The sequence below is a fragment of the Miscanthus floridulus genome, chromosome 18 (assembly GCF_019320115.1).
Source record: "Miscanthus floridulus cultivar M001 chromosome 18, ASM1932011v1, whole genome shotgun sequence".
Lineage (NCBI taxonomy): Eukaryota > Viridiplantae > Streptophyta > Magnoliopsida > Poales > Poaceae > Miscanthus > Miscanthus floridulus.
Window position 1 is genome coordinate 135,477,567 of NC_089597.1, and position 13,325 is coordinate 135,490,891.

General features: G+C 53.5%; 2 protein-coding genes across 3 annotated transcripts; one reads left to right on the plus strand and one right to left on the minus strand.

Annotated features, from left to right (window-relative positions):
- Nucleotides 1-460: 460 nt before the first annotated feature.
- On the minus strand, nt 461-1,938 carry LOC136522227 (probable tRNA-splicing endonuclease subunit Sen2). The gene is made up of 2 exons (XM_066516024.1): nt 1,610-1,938; nt 461-1,456 (listed from the first exon to the last, which is right to left on the minus strand). Exon 2 carries the CDS (start codon nt 1,451-1,453, stop codon nt 542-544), a length of 912 nt encoding a protein of 303 aa, XP_066372121.1. The 5' UTR covers nt 1,454-1,456; nt 1,610-1,938; the 3' UTR covers nt 461-541.
- A 9,162-nt stretch (nt 1,939-11,100) lies between these two features.
- Nucleotides 11,101-13,029, plus strand: LOC136520405 (DNA-binding protein MNB1B). Of its 2 annotated transcripts, none has more exons than XM_066513909.1 (7): nt 11,101-11,283; nt 11,478-11,588; nt 11,684-11,741; nt 11,922-11,966; nt 12,081-12,161; nt 12,272-12,397; nt 12,682-13,029. In XM_066513909.1, the coding sequence occupies exons 1-7, from the start codon at nt 11,240-11,242 to the stop codon at nt 12,700-12,702; spliced, it is 486 nt and encodes a 161-aa protein (XP_066370006.1). In that variant the 5' UTR covers nt 11,101-11,239; the 3' UTR covers nt 12,703-13,029. The 2 variants fall into 2 exon arrangements, with proteins under 2 accessions (XP_066370006.1, XP_066370007.1); XM_066513910.1 differs by having other exon boundaries at nt 11,102-11,283; nt 12,281-12,397.
- Nucleotides 13,030-13,325: the final 296 nt, after the last annotated feature.

Genomic DNA, 13,325 nt, shown 5'->3' on the forward strand with positions numbered 1-13,325 from the left:
AGCTCTCACCACTGCACCAAATATATAAATTTACAGACTTCGTGTAAGATCAGTTTTTCTTGCCTTCTTGGACATGTTTACTCCAGAAATCTTAGCAAGCTATTGTATGTTGAGTTCTGTTGTATTAAAGGTTAATTCACTAACATAAATTTACCATAAGATTATGATACGTTTAAGCTACTGAAATTATAGAATGCATCAACACATCACAAAAAACAATGCGCATATGCGTAAAGAAATGCATCTGGTGTACCTCATTTGGTCAATATGCTCCATACCTCCAGTGGTGTCGGTCATGCAGATAGTAAGTTCTCTAGTCCTCCAGACTACATAATTGCCGGTCCAAAGCAGTCTTGAAAAGTGATAGCCTAAAAAGGATTAACAAGAAACAACGATACAAATGTTCTTGTGCAGTCTGCAGTCAAGTGGGGTCTGTGATGATGTTATGTAGAAACCTCAATGAGAAACAACAAATTACCATCATAGAATTGCATTGTTCACGTTCATCAACATGAGTATACATAAATATGAAGCTCTTCAGTCAAAATTTCAGCTTGTAGACAAGTAAGCTAGAAAGAACTGTAAAGCTTAGCACTACACCCCAATAGCTAAACACTACACCCCCACATGTATGCTCTTGTTCTTCGTTGCTGGATACTTCTCTGCAGGATTTTTGTCTTTGCTCATTCCTGTTGGTTTCTTCTCTGCGTGGTTTGCCTTGTTGCTCACGGCACTGCCGTGGTATCCATCTCGTGATCGTCCTCTCATGAACAATCATCTGTTCCAAACAATCCATGGATCCCAGCTCAGAGCTCTCGGTGCTGATGGTCAGAACAAGTAACGTCTTGGCCACACTTCCAGAGGCCCGGAGCACACAGAGTAATTTAGACCAGACCTGCATGCGGTCACACCTAGTGCCGAATGCTTTCCCTTCTGGAACCACAATCACCGCAAACTCCGAGTGCACAAGTGCCGGATGATGACGGTAAGCTACAAAGTGCGCCCCGTACTGCAACCCCGACTTCACAACCCAGTTCTTCAGCCTAAGGTGTTCATACGCCCTGTACATCTCCGGGAATTGCTCCGAGGTGGAGGCCAAGAGATCCCACAGCTCCGGCGCACCCACCCGCGCGCGGTTCTCCGACTCAACCGCGACGCACTTCAGGGCATGGCAAAGGAAGAACACCTCCTCGGGGCCCAGCTGGAACCACTGCTTTTCTGTGCCTGCGCTTTCCAAGGTGCCAAAGGAGGCGCAGTTCAGAAGCTTGGCTTGGTCTTTGCCGACCTCGAGAATCGCGTCCCTGGTGCGCGCGGCTAGAGTCGCCACGGCTTCTGAGTCCCTCAGTTTAGCCTGGAGCTCGGCGACTATGGTCGACATGGGATTGGCTGCTGCGAGTGCTGCAAAGTCCTTGCCGCCCTTGCCCTTCTTCCATCTGGGACCTGGCAAATCCATGAGCTGATGGCACACGACATGAGATTTGATGGAAATCCGTAATCCACAAATCTACGGGCATGGCATCTACGACATGGACGAAAGGGGAAACAGGAGAGAGAGAGAGAGAGAGAGAGAGAGAGAGAGAGAGAGAGAGTAGAGCAGAGACCGGCTCACCTTGTGCACAAGCAGGCGGCCGGACGTGTAGCTGCTTGCTGCACCTGCTGCCGCTGCCGCAGGGGTTGCCCTGGAGGAACGGCGCCGTTGGGCAGGGTCGCAGGGGCCGCCAGTCTGGAGCGGGGCAAGGCCGTGAGGCGCGGAGCCTGCGCGGTCTGCTGCAGCGGACGGCCGCGGCGGCTAGGCGCGGGAGGGGCTGTTGGGCAGGGGCGGCTCACCGGGACATGGACGCTCCAAGGTGCGCGCCGCCGCTCCAAGGTGAGCGAGGAAGTAGTCGGAACGGTGGAGGACGTGGGCTACTGGGCCTCAGCTCTTTTGTCTTGGGTGGGTTCTTCTAGGCCGCTGGGGTGTAGCGCGCGCTTGTAATGGGCTTTGGCCTTCGGTTCCAATCCGAGGCCCTGTTTTTGGAACGCGGGGATTTTTTTTTTTTTCCTGTTGCTGTGTTTTTCATGTGAAAATAAACTGATTTCTGTAAAATTCCTACGCAATTCCTATGAAATTTCCGCGTTCCAAACAGACCCAAAATGGATGTTCCAGGGTGTTCTAACCTCAAAACCGAGCCCAAAATGGATGTTTTCCGGTGAAATCTTGGGCCAAATCAATCCCTCCCTGCAAATGGGTTCCAGTTCTGCAAGGACCTGGGGGAGCAGTGTGAGATTTTCTAAGACGTGGATAAAAGATTATAATCCAACTATGTGTTTATTCGCTGTAAAGAAGATGGTTTGCTACTTCATTATGATTGTACAGGCAATTATATATTATTCATCATTGGTCTATAATTTGCTACTTGTACCATTGTACATGCCTTAGGGCTTTTCTAATCCGTTCCAACACACTGACAATAATTGAGTTGAGGCTCTTTGAAGTGAAGCAGTTGGCAACCCTCCTTTTAGACTGTCTCCAACCATGAGAGCGCAAATATGAGACCCATTCCGCATTTGAGTCCCGTACAGAAAAATACGTCACGGACCCAAATCCCTCGTTCTCCAACGACGAACCCAAAACAAGAATCATCGCTCCTCGTCGGCGGCGCTGCTCCGGCCCCAGCCCGGTCCCCGCGCGCCTGGTCCTCCCTTTGTCGCCAAGCAGCACCACGGCCACGCCCTTCCTCCAGCGAGCCCTCCGCGCTGCCTCCAACCGAGTCCGGCCGGATCCGGGGAAGAGAAGGCAGGGGCGCCAAGGCAGGAGCCGGCCGGATCCGGGGAAGAGAAGGCAGGGGCGCCGGGGAAGGAGCCGGCCGACCGGATCCGGGGAAGAGAAGGCAGGAGCTCCTCCGGCCGTGCCCCTCCTCCCCAGGCACAGCGCCTCCAGCCCCGCCTCCAGCGCCGCCTCCGGATCTGCGCGCAGGTGCAGACGACGCCGGAGGAGCCGCTCCCGCAGGGGCACGCCTCGCCGCGACGTCGCCGGGGATGTGAGCCGCTCGCTGGGGATCCACACAGGCTCGCCGAGGGAGCAGAGCCGCTCGCCGCGACCTCGCCGGGATCCGCTTTTGCAGGGCACCAGGTCGCCTACCCCTGCTCCCTCCGATGGCGGCCGGGCGGATCCGGGCTCCACGACGGCAGCTGCGCCTCCACCGACCTCCATCGGCCCCGTCCCTGTGCAGCGTCGGTCGCTCCTCCCTCTCTCTCTGCAGCGTTTTGCGTCGCCGAGAACGACGACGCTTTTTTGCCTTCCCACTCGGTTCCTACGCAAAATGGGTGCCGTCTTTGCGTCCTCCGTTGGAGTGTAATTTCAGGACGCAAAACACTGTGCGCGAGGTATTTTAGGTATAGGTCGCCATTTGCCTTCCCGGTTGGAGACAGTCTTAGCAATTATATAAAACCACTCTTGGCCTTGTGGGGCACATTTGTCTTCCTGTTGCTCGAATCAAAAAGGACCTCCAGTTTATGTAACCCACAACACTAGCAATACAATAACAATGGATTCAAATAGACACGGTTTAGTTTGTACAGTTTTTTTTTTTTTTTTTTTTTTTGCAAAAAGTGTGCAGTAAGGTTATTGCATATTGCTATAGCTATTTGCATGGACACAACATAACATTTTACAGAATTTAGGTATGTTTGGAACACATGAAATTTACCCTAATTCCACATTTTCCCTTTAAAACCGAATTAATCCCTGGAGATCCTATACAGTTTTTGTGTTCCAAAAGGGCCTTAGTTTTCAAGAGCAGGGTAGAGTCACCAATAACTTGGTTTTCCTTTGTAAAAAATTTACATATCCAAGCCCTGAGCACATGTTGGAGATCGTTCCTTTTTCACAATGATTGGACTATCTTCTTTTTCTTTGGCATGTCTTACTAATGTTATTGCCCCTTTTGCATGTAAGGACGACTGTAGTCACTATACCATGACCATGGAAAAATGGGACATCTTCGACCCATGGACGGGCTCTTTGGATTTGTGTTGACTTTTGAAAGATGCTTGTTTTTTTCCTAAGAACACCACTCTTTAGCAAACCTTTTGTTCACACAAGAAATGAGAGTATCTTCTATGCTAAAAACATTGCCCTTTCTGTACATAAAGGACTAACTATACCATGACCATCGAAACAACTTTGTTCCAAATTGGCCATTGCTCTTCTCATGCAAAACTAGAGCGGTTCTCTCTTCTTCTCCTTTTTTCTGCATGTGGCTTAAAACACCTTTGTAGGTAAAGAGTGATCTATACCATAGCACTCTCCAATTAAGCTAATCACACAATGCAATTGCCCACGCCTACAGAATGCAAATTGTTTGCGCTTCTTGTGAGGACCGAGGAAGAATACATCTGTCTTTGATAACGTCTGTAAGTTTTTAATCTCCGCATTACATACACTGTCATCTGACCTCCTCAGAATGCATGATTTGCCCCCCTGTTTCTTGCGCTTTTTTTCCCTGTGAAAATCCAAAGGCACCCTGTGTTATACTAGTTGCTTTTATCAGCGGTTGTAGAATGCAGATTGTAAGTTTAGGAATGATTAATTGTATTCCTCGTATGATCACAGGGATTACATATAGGGGCAGCTAGGGCGGCTCGCAGGCCTGCCGCATGGGCCCAATTACATTCTCTAATACAGGCCTAATTACATCATGCTAACACTCCCCCTCAGTCTAATCGGGAGCATCGCTAACGGTCAGGCTGGACCGAAACTCCTGGAACAAGGAAGTGGGAAGCCCTTTGGTGAAGATGTCGGCGTACTGTGATGTCGTCGGGACATGGAGAACTCGAACGTGACCAAGGGCAACCTTCTCTCGAACAAAATGAAGGTCGATCTCAACATGCTTTGTCCGCTGATGCTGCATAGGATTGCTGGAGAGATAGACAGCACTGACGTTGTCGCAATAGACCAAGGTAGCATGGCAAGGGGGGCGCTGGAGCTCAATGAGTAGCTGTCGTAACCAAGTAGCTTCAGCGACGCCGTTCGCCACAGCACGATACTCGGCCTCGGCGCTGGACCGAGAGACGGTATGCTGTCGCTTGGAGGACCAAGACACCAAGTTGTCTCCAAGGAAGACTGCATAACCGGAGGTCGACCGTCGAGTGTCGGGACATCCAGCCCAATCTGCATCTGTGTAGACAACAAGCTCAGTAGAAGGGGAGCGGCGCAAAGTCAGTCCAAGTGTCGTAGTGCCCTGTAAGTAGCGCAAGATGCGCTTCAGAGCAGCAAGGTGAGGCTCTCTAGGATCATGCATATAAAGGCAAATCTGCTGGACGGCGAAAGCAATATCTGGCCGTGTGAAGGTCAGGTACTGAAGAGCCCCTGCTAAGCTGCGGTACTGGGTGGCATCACTAACAGGAGTTCCATCTTCGGATAATTTGGAGTCAAGATCCACAGGTGTGCTGCATGGCTTGCACGCACTCATCCCGGCGCGCTCCAAAATCTCCAAAGTGTACTGCCGTTGGGAGAGAAACAGACCCTTAGCAGAACGAGTCACAGATATGCCCAAAAAATGATGAAGCTGGCCCATGTCTGTCATAGTGAACTCACGCTGAAGGGCCTCAATCACCTGGCGAAGGAACTGGGCCAAGGAGGCAGTGAGAACAATGTCATCCACGTACAACAGCAAGTAAGCGGTGTCAGATCCCCGGCGATAGATGAACAATGAGCTGTCGGACTTGGTTTCAACAAAACCAATGGAAGCCAAGTATGAAGCGAACCTGTGATGCCATGCACGGGGCGCCTGCTTCAGTCCATAGAGGGATTTGTTGAGACGACATACCAAACCAGGACGAGAGGAATCCACAAAACCAGTAGGCTGCACACAGTGCACTGTCTCCTCGAGGGTGCCATGTAAGAAGGCATTCTTGACATCCAACTGATGAATGGGCCAATCCTGAGAGAGAGCCAAGGAGAGAATAACCCGAACTATCGCTGGCTTGACAACGGGGCTGAAGGTCTCATCATAGTCCAGACCAGGTCGCTGTGTGAATCCCCGAAGAACCCAACGAGCCTTGTAGCGATCAAGGGACCCGTCGGTGTGCAATTTGTGCCGAAAAATCCACTTGCCAGTGACCACATTGACGCCAGGAGGGCGAGAAACCAAGCTCCAGGTGTCATTACCAATGAGGGCATCAAATTCAGCCTGCATAGCTGAGCGCCAATTGGGATCTGACAGGGCGTCACGAACGGAACGTGGTAGTGGCGACACAGGCGCGACGTGGAGGTTGAGACGATCCACGGGCTGTGCAATGCCGGCTTTACCACGGGTGCGCATGGAATGCACGTTCTCGACTGGAGCGACGGAGATTGGCCTCGTGGCCAGGGTGCGTCCCGTGGCCGCGGCGGTACTGGCAGCAACCTGTGCGTGGCGCACAGGGGCAGCAGCGCCGGCCGGAGACGAGGGGGGAGCCATCGGCCCAGCAGCGGACGAGTCGTCCGGGCCGTGCGCCAGTGGCGCAGCACCAGGCGACTGCGGCCCAGCACCTGTGGGCGAGCCGTGCGCCTGCGGCCCCGCACGAGCGGGCGAGCCGGGCGCCTGCAGCCCAGCGCCGGCGTGCCGAGCTGGAGACGAAGGACCAGCAGCCGGCGACGCAGCTGCAGGGGCAGCCGAAGGAGAACCTGCATGCACAAACTTGGCTCCAAAAATCGGAGCGGTTAGCTCATCATCCTCAAGAAGAAAATCCAGGGCAGAGGATGCCATGGGGGTGGTAGACATGGCGGCGAAAGGGAAAAAGGATTCATCAAAAACGACATGTCTGGAGGTGAGGATGCGATTCGACTCTAACTCGAGACACTGATAGCCTTTGTGCTCCGAGGAGTAGCCGAGGAAAACACAGAGGGATGAACGAGGGGCAAGTTTGTGGGGTGCGGTGGAGGACATGTTAGGATAACAGGCACAACCAAACACTCGGAGATGTTCGTATGTGGGTGGAGTAGAGTAGAGATGAAAATACGGGGTGGAGGAGGCGAGTGTTTTGGTGGGGAGCCGGTTGACCAGATATGTGGCAGTGTGGAGTGCCTCAACCCAGTAGACCGGAGGAAGGCTCGCCTGAAATAACAAAGAACGCACAATATTATTAATGGTGCGAAGCGAGCGTTCGGCCTTGCCATTTTGCTGGGACGTGTAGGGGCACGACATGCGAAGTGCAACACCGTGAGAGAGGAAGAACGTGCGAGCCACGGAATTATAAAATTCACGGCCGTTGTCGCACTGGACGCTCTTGATGGTGGTGCCAAACTGCGTGCGCACGTAGGCAAAGAAATTGACAAGGGTGGAAAAAGTTTCAGATTTAAGGCGAAGCGGAAAAGTCCAAATGTAGTGTGAGCAATCATCTAAAATGACCAAATAATATTTATATCCCGACACACTAACAATAGGAGACGTCCAAAGATCACAGTGTATTAAATCAAAATTATTTGTAGCCCGAGAGGTGGAGGTACGAAAGGGAAGTCTAGTATGACGACCGAGCTGACAAGCATGACAGAGATGATGGGAATCATCTTTATTACATGAAATGACACTGGAGTTAATGAGTTTGGACAAAGCTTCGCGCCCAAGATGACCGAGACGGCGGTGCCATAGGGAGGTGGGTGCAGCGATGAGTGCGGTGGCGCTGGTGGCTGGTGGGTAGAACGGGTAGAGGTCGCCAGAGCTATTGCACCTGGCGATCACGTTCCTGGTTTGTAAATCCTTCACAGAAAGACCAAACGGATCAAATTCAATTGAACAATTATTGTCGGTGGTAAAACGACGAATGGAAATCAAGTTCTTAATAATATGTGGAGAGACCAAAACATTTTTAAGAACAAGATTACGATGAGGAAAAAAGAAAGTACGAGATCCGAGGGCTGTGACAGGGAGTAAAGCACCATTGCCCACAATGATAGATGAAGGTGTAGATGAAGTGGGCAAAGAGGTAGCGGAGAGTGTACCAGCGTCCGCAGACATGTGTGAGCCGGCACCAGAGTCGGCGTACCACTCCGACTGCGCCGGGGGGGGTGAGGGTCATGGTGTTGAAGTTCTGCACCAAGGAGTCCTGATTCCACGCGCCTCCGTGGGTGGGGTTCCAAGGGGGCGATTGGTACGACGTCCCCTGGAATGTTGGTGTCGAGGGTGCGCCTCCCCCGTAGCCGTAGTGGTAGCCGGGACTGTAGAAGCTGCCGGGAACACCACCATGGAGACCGAAGCTGCCGCCGGGAGCCCCACCAAAAGAGGCACCGTACTGAGGAACGGTGGTGAGGGCCGGTGGTGGTGGTGGTAGGCGGCCGTATGGCCACATTTGGAGCTGGCCGGTCCAGGGGTGTGCAAAGGAGGGATGCACGCCGCCGTGGCCGGTCGAAGCGCCGTAGCCGCCTAGAGGAGGGCCGTGACCGCCTTGGGGAGCGGACTGGTGGCCTTGGCCTTAGATGCCGTGGCCCTGGCCGCGGCCACCCTTGCCGCGCCGACGTCCGTTGCGCTGGCCTCCTGGCTGACCGCCGGGCTGGCCACCGGGATGGCCAGTGCGTGCTGGAGCAGTGGGCGCCGCCGGCCCTTGGTGAGGAGCAGCAGGGGCCTGTGGTGCGTTGGCGACGAGAGCCGCAGGCGGGGACGGTGGGCGAGCGTCGATGTCGATTTCCTCGAGCAGCAGATGGGTGCGGGCCTCGGCGAATGTCGGGAACGGGCGATGCATCTTCAGAATAGACACCATGTGGCGGAACTTGGTGCTGAGCCCGCGAAGAAGAGTGAGCACCATCTGTCGGTCACCGACGGGATCGTCGAACTCGGCGAGGGACGCAGCCATGGTCTCCAACTTGCGGCAGTAGTCGGTGATCGTCATGGAGCCCTGGGTGAGGTTGCGGAACTGCGTCTCGAGGAGAAGTGCACGTGACTCCTTCTGTCCGAGAAATTCATCCTCGAGGTAGCACCATGCCTCGCGGGCGCGACGTTGCCGGATCATGAGCGACTGCTGCAGGTCGCTAGAGACGGTGGCGAAGATCCACGATAGCACGACGCAGTCCACCTGGACCCAGACGGGGCGGTCGGGGAGCGCCTCGTCGTCGAGGACGTGCGGTGCAAGGGCATATTTGCCGAGCACCGTAAGAAACATGCCGCGCCACTTGGTGTACGTGCCGGTGGCCTTGTCGAGGACGATGGGGATCATGGCCTTGACATTGACGACGGCGGTGGCCTGCGCCCAGACTGCTTCATGGGCAGCCTCGAACTGGTCGAGTGCTGCAGCGCGGAGACGCGCCGCCTCGGCACGACGTGCAGCTTCGGCGCGTTCCTCGGCGATGCGGCGGTCCTCGGCCTCCTTGGCCGCGGCGGCGGCAGCAGCAGCATCGTCGTCAGCCGCCATGGGGACGCGTCGTGATGGATGGCGAGACGGAGACCAGGTGCCGTGGTCTGGTTACGTACGATGATGGAGACCGATCTCAGGTACGAGGACGGAGACCGATCTCACGTACGAGATTGCACGTACATGGACGGAGTCCGAGCGTTGGAGGGCGCGGCGATCAGGACCTGCGGCGTTCCGACGCGAGAGGCTTCTGCGGCCTGGAACGGCGATCGGATCGGCGGCGCGCGGTAGGAGTTAGGGTTGCGGAAGTGTAGCGGATCGGAACCGCGGTGATACCATGTAAGTTTAGGAATGATTAATTGTATTCCTCGTATGATCACAGGGATTACATATAGGGGCAGCTAGGGCGGCTCGCAGGCCTGCCGCATGGGCCCAATTACATTCTCTAATACAGGCCTAATTACATCATGCTAACACAGATATTATCAGCCAATGCAACAGGTAAACACTCTTGCTTAATTTTTCAGTATAGGTGGCCACAAATCAGAGATAAAAGTTGAGATTCACAATGTAATAAGCAGGGAGGCTAGAATAGGGCCTTCCTTTCGTTCTGTTGCACGACGAAGACGATAACGTGTGATCGAATTACTGAAGATGATGCCTCGTCAGAACAGCGTCCGTGGCGAAATTACAAGGGTCCTCTCCATCCATGTACCCGAATCATACTCAGTTTCACCCTCACAACGATGATGTTTTCCTCTACATCAGTTGGCGTCGTTCCATCTGGGACCTGGCAAATGGATAAGCTGATGATCGCACAGCACGGGGCGGGTGAGGTGGGAAATTCAATTCGCCCTAGCACAAATCTATCTCGCCGTGGAAACAATCAGTCGATCTGAGATCATCCACAGGAGCAAGAGCATAGGGCCGCTGGCTAACCTTTGTGCAGGAGCAGGATGCCTACCGCGTAGCTCCTCGCCGCACCTGCTCCGGCGGACCGGCCGGAGCGACAAGCCGATCGCCGTGTGCCGCAGCGGAGCGGTGGCAGCTGCAGAGCAGCCCTGCATCCACAGCCGCCGCCGCCCAGCGGCTCACCGGGGACGCGCGCCGCCCGCTCCCCACCGGCGGCGGATGCTCTTCTCGCGAAACCGAAAATTTTCAAACGGTCGGCTGCGGAAACCGGAAACCCAAGGGATGGTTTGCGCTCACAGAAAGCACAGCGAAGAAGCACACACACAAACACGCCCTGGCGCCCCCCCGCACGCCAGCCAACCAGGCACGTTCTCGCGGATCGGTGACGTGGTGCCCCCTCCTCCCCAGGTGAGCCCGCGCCGGGAAAATATCTACCGCCGTGCCACTGCCGTGCGGGACCCGCGCGTCAGCCATGTGATCCGCGCGGCACATGCACACCCGTTCCCCCTCCTGCGATTCGGCCGTCCGCCAGCCCAAATTTTCCAAAATCCCGCCCAAGCCCCTGCCGCCGCCGCTTTTGCGCGGAGTACCCCGGGGGGTGTCCCGAAACTACGAGAACACCTCTCTGCCACTCGTACGGGCGGCCGCAGCCCTAGCCGTCGTAGCGGAGCATCGGATGGCAGCCGGGCCCCGGGACCTCTTAGCCCCCCTTGTCAGTGAGGGCCACGTATGCCGTTGGCGTGAGGAAAGGTCCCGGCGCGTACGGGAATTCAAATTGGGAGGCGGGTGCGGGCCCTCGCTGCGCGGGCGGAATCGCATCTATGCCCTTGGGCCACGCCTTCCTTCTTATCCCCCTGCGCCTGCCCTCCCCCTTCCTGCAGCGTCCGTCGCCTCCCTTTCCCCTCCCGTCCCTCCCCATCCCCGCGGACCGCCAGAGGCAACTTCGCCCGGCCGCGAGCGGGATTCGCTCCGCCCCGCGCGGATCTGACCGCTGCGCTCCGTGTCGCCGCTCGAATCCGCCATGAAGGGGGCCAGATCCAAGGGCGCCGCCAAGGCCGATGCCAAGTAAGAATAACGAAACGAATCTCGCGGTTTTCTTCTTCGTTGTTCGTCGCGTAGATCTGTTCCGTGGTGTCCCAAGCATTCGATTTATGTTGTTGTTATTATTATGCGCCGCCGTAACATGCTTTTGACTTTCTTTTTTGGGTTGTCCTCGCTGTCTCTGTCGTCGTCGGCGGCGGCTCGATTGGTTTCTGCAGGCTGGCGGTGAAGAGTAAGGGAGCGGAGAAGCCCGCCAAGGGCAGGAAGGGGAAGGCCGGCAAGGACCCCAACAAGCCCAAGAGGGCTCCCAGCGCTTTCTTCGTATTCATGTGAGATGCGACTTTTTTTATTCCCCCACTTTATTTTTTTCGTTGTTGTTTCTGGAACTGTGGTTCGATCTGTTTTTGGATGGATGTGTATACAGGGAGGAATTCCGCAAGGAGTTTAAGGAGAAGAACCCTAAGAACAAGTCTGTTGCTGCGGTAAGTTCCCCCAACAAATCAACCAACCTACTACTTTATGACCGACCGATAGTACTATTATCTACTATGACTTCGCTGCGATTAACCACTTTATTTAATTTATTTAATCGTCTCGATTCGTTGTTTACTTAACCTTTTTTTTCGTTTTTTTTTCACCTCCTTCCTGGTGGAACTTTTCAGGTGGGAAAAGCTGCCGGCGACAGGTGGAAATCCCTCAGCGAATCGGTAAGTGAAGCTTGCTCCACACATTACACCTCCTTACTTAAAAGTAGCTGTAGTGGTTAGATTCGACTAAAAGCTTGTGCTGATTGGTAACGTACATGTGTTTGTGGATTGTAGGACAAGGCTCCCTATGTAGCCAAGGCTAATAAGCTCAAGCTCGAGTATAACAAGGCCATTGCTGCCTACAACAAGGGCGAGGTAGAGAAACTTGCATGCTTCAATTGCTTTGTTACTTGTGTATATAATATCGTTCCTGCTGGTCATTTATTCTAATAAGTAAAGATAATCATTACTGAAACATGTGTTAGCTTGTTCAGAGCACCACTGCTGCTAAGAAGGCTCCTGCCAAGGAGGAAGAGGAGGAAGACGAAGAGGAGTCTGACAAGTCCAAGTCGGAGGTCAATGATGAGGATGACGACGAGGGTAGCGAGGAGGTATGCTGATTTCTTTCATGCTGTCGACAACGCTTCTAATCTGCTTACATGTGTTGTCACCTGAAAAATGCATATAGCGTGCTCATGTGTTGCCCAAGTTGCTACATAAGCTTATGTAGAATGTAAGTAGTATTGGATTGGATTCAACCCATACAACAGATAGGAAGGTTCATATATCTATAGCATTTGTGTAGATTGCATTACAGTTATGAAATGTAAGGCATTGTTTGGAACCAAATCCATTGCCCTAGGGAGGCTTAAAAATTCTGTCCCTCTGCTTGCAGGATGAAGATGATGACGAGTGATGAACCTCGCATGAGACAATGGACCATGCTTTGTCCAACAATGGAGCTGCGACAGAAGGCCCCGTGGCGAAAAACTATAAGGAGCCTATATCCATGTACTAGAATTATTCAGTTTCACTTCACATCGTGATGTTTTTACTTTTGTTGTGCTATAACGGATAGCGCTCCTTGTTGGCGCCACCGGTGGGTGGGTCTGCCGCTGCTCCACACTGGCAGATCGCCCGCTTGTACCTAGATTACTGTTTCTGTTTCCATTGTCGGCATCGGCTAACATTGTGATAATATCAGTTTGGGTAATGTTAGATTAAGTAATCATTGTGTTCGATATCTTTTTTGTGTTATATTGTTGCTCTGCGCTTGCTGTTGGGAGTTGCTGTTGCTTTGCATTGCGTGCGCCTGATGTGTAATTGCAGATAGCCGTTTGGGTGAATACATGTACTCCAGTTGTTCGGAGGCACACGAGCACAGTGTAGTTTGAATGTTTGTGAAGGAATGAAATGGAGTGGACTGGACTGGAGCTGGTAAAATGATTGGCGTGCTGTTGGCATCCTGTGGTGGTTGGGTAGCATCCTTGCCCTCTTTGGAAAATTCAACTGGTGGTTGCGTTGCTTTGGTAGTTTGGT

Bases quoted from the DNA above. Each gene is read 5' to 3' on its own strand.
- LOC136522227 (XM_066516024.1), bottom strand. From the start codon at position 1,453: ATGGATTTGCCAGGTCCCAGATGGAAGAAGGGCAAGGGCGGCAAGGAC.
- LOC136520405 (XM_066513909.1), top strand. From the start codon at position 11,240: ATGAAGGGGGCCAGATCCAAGGGCGCCGCCAAGGCCGATGCCAA. The intron at 11,742-11,921 runs GTAAGTTCCCCC...GGAACTTTTCAG, and splicing joins AGAACAAGTCTGTTGCTGCG to GTGGGAAAAGCTGCCGGCGA. The intron at 11,967-12,080 runs GTAAGTGAAGCT...TGTGGATTGTAG, and splicing joins GGAAATCCCTCAGCGAATCG to GACAAGGCTCCCTATGTAGC.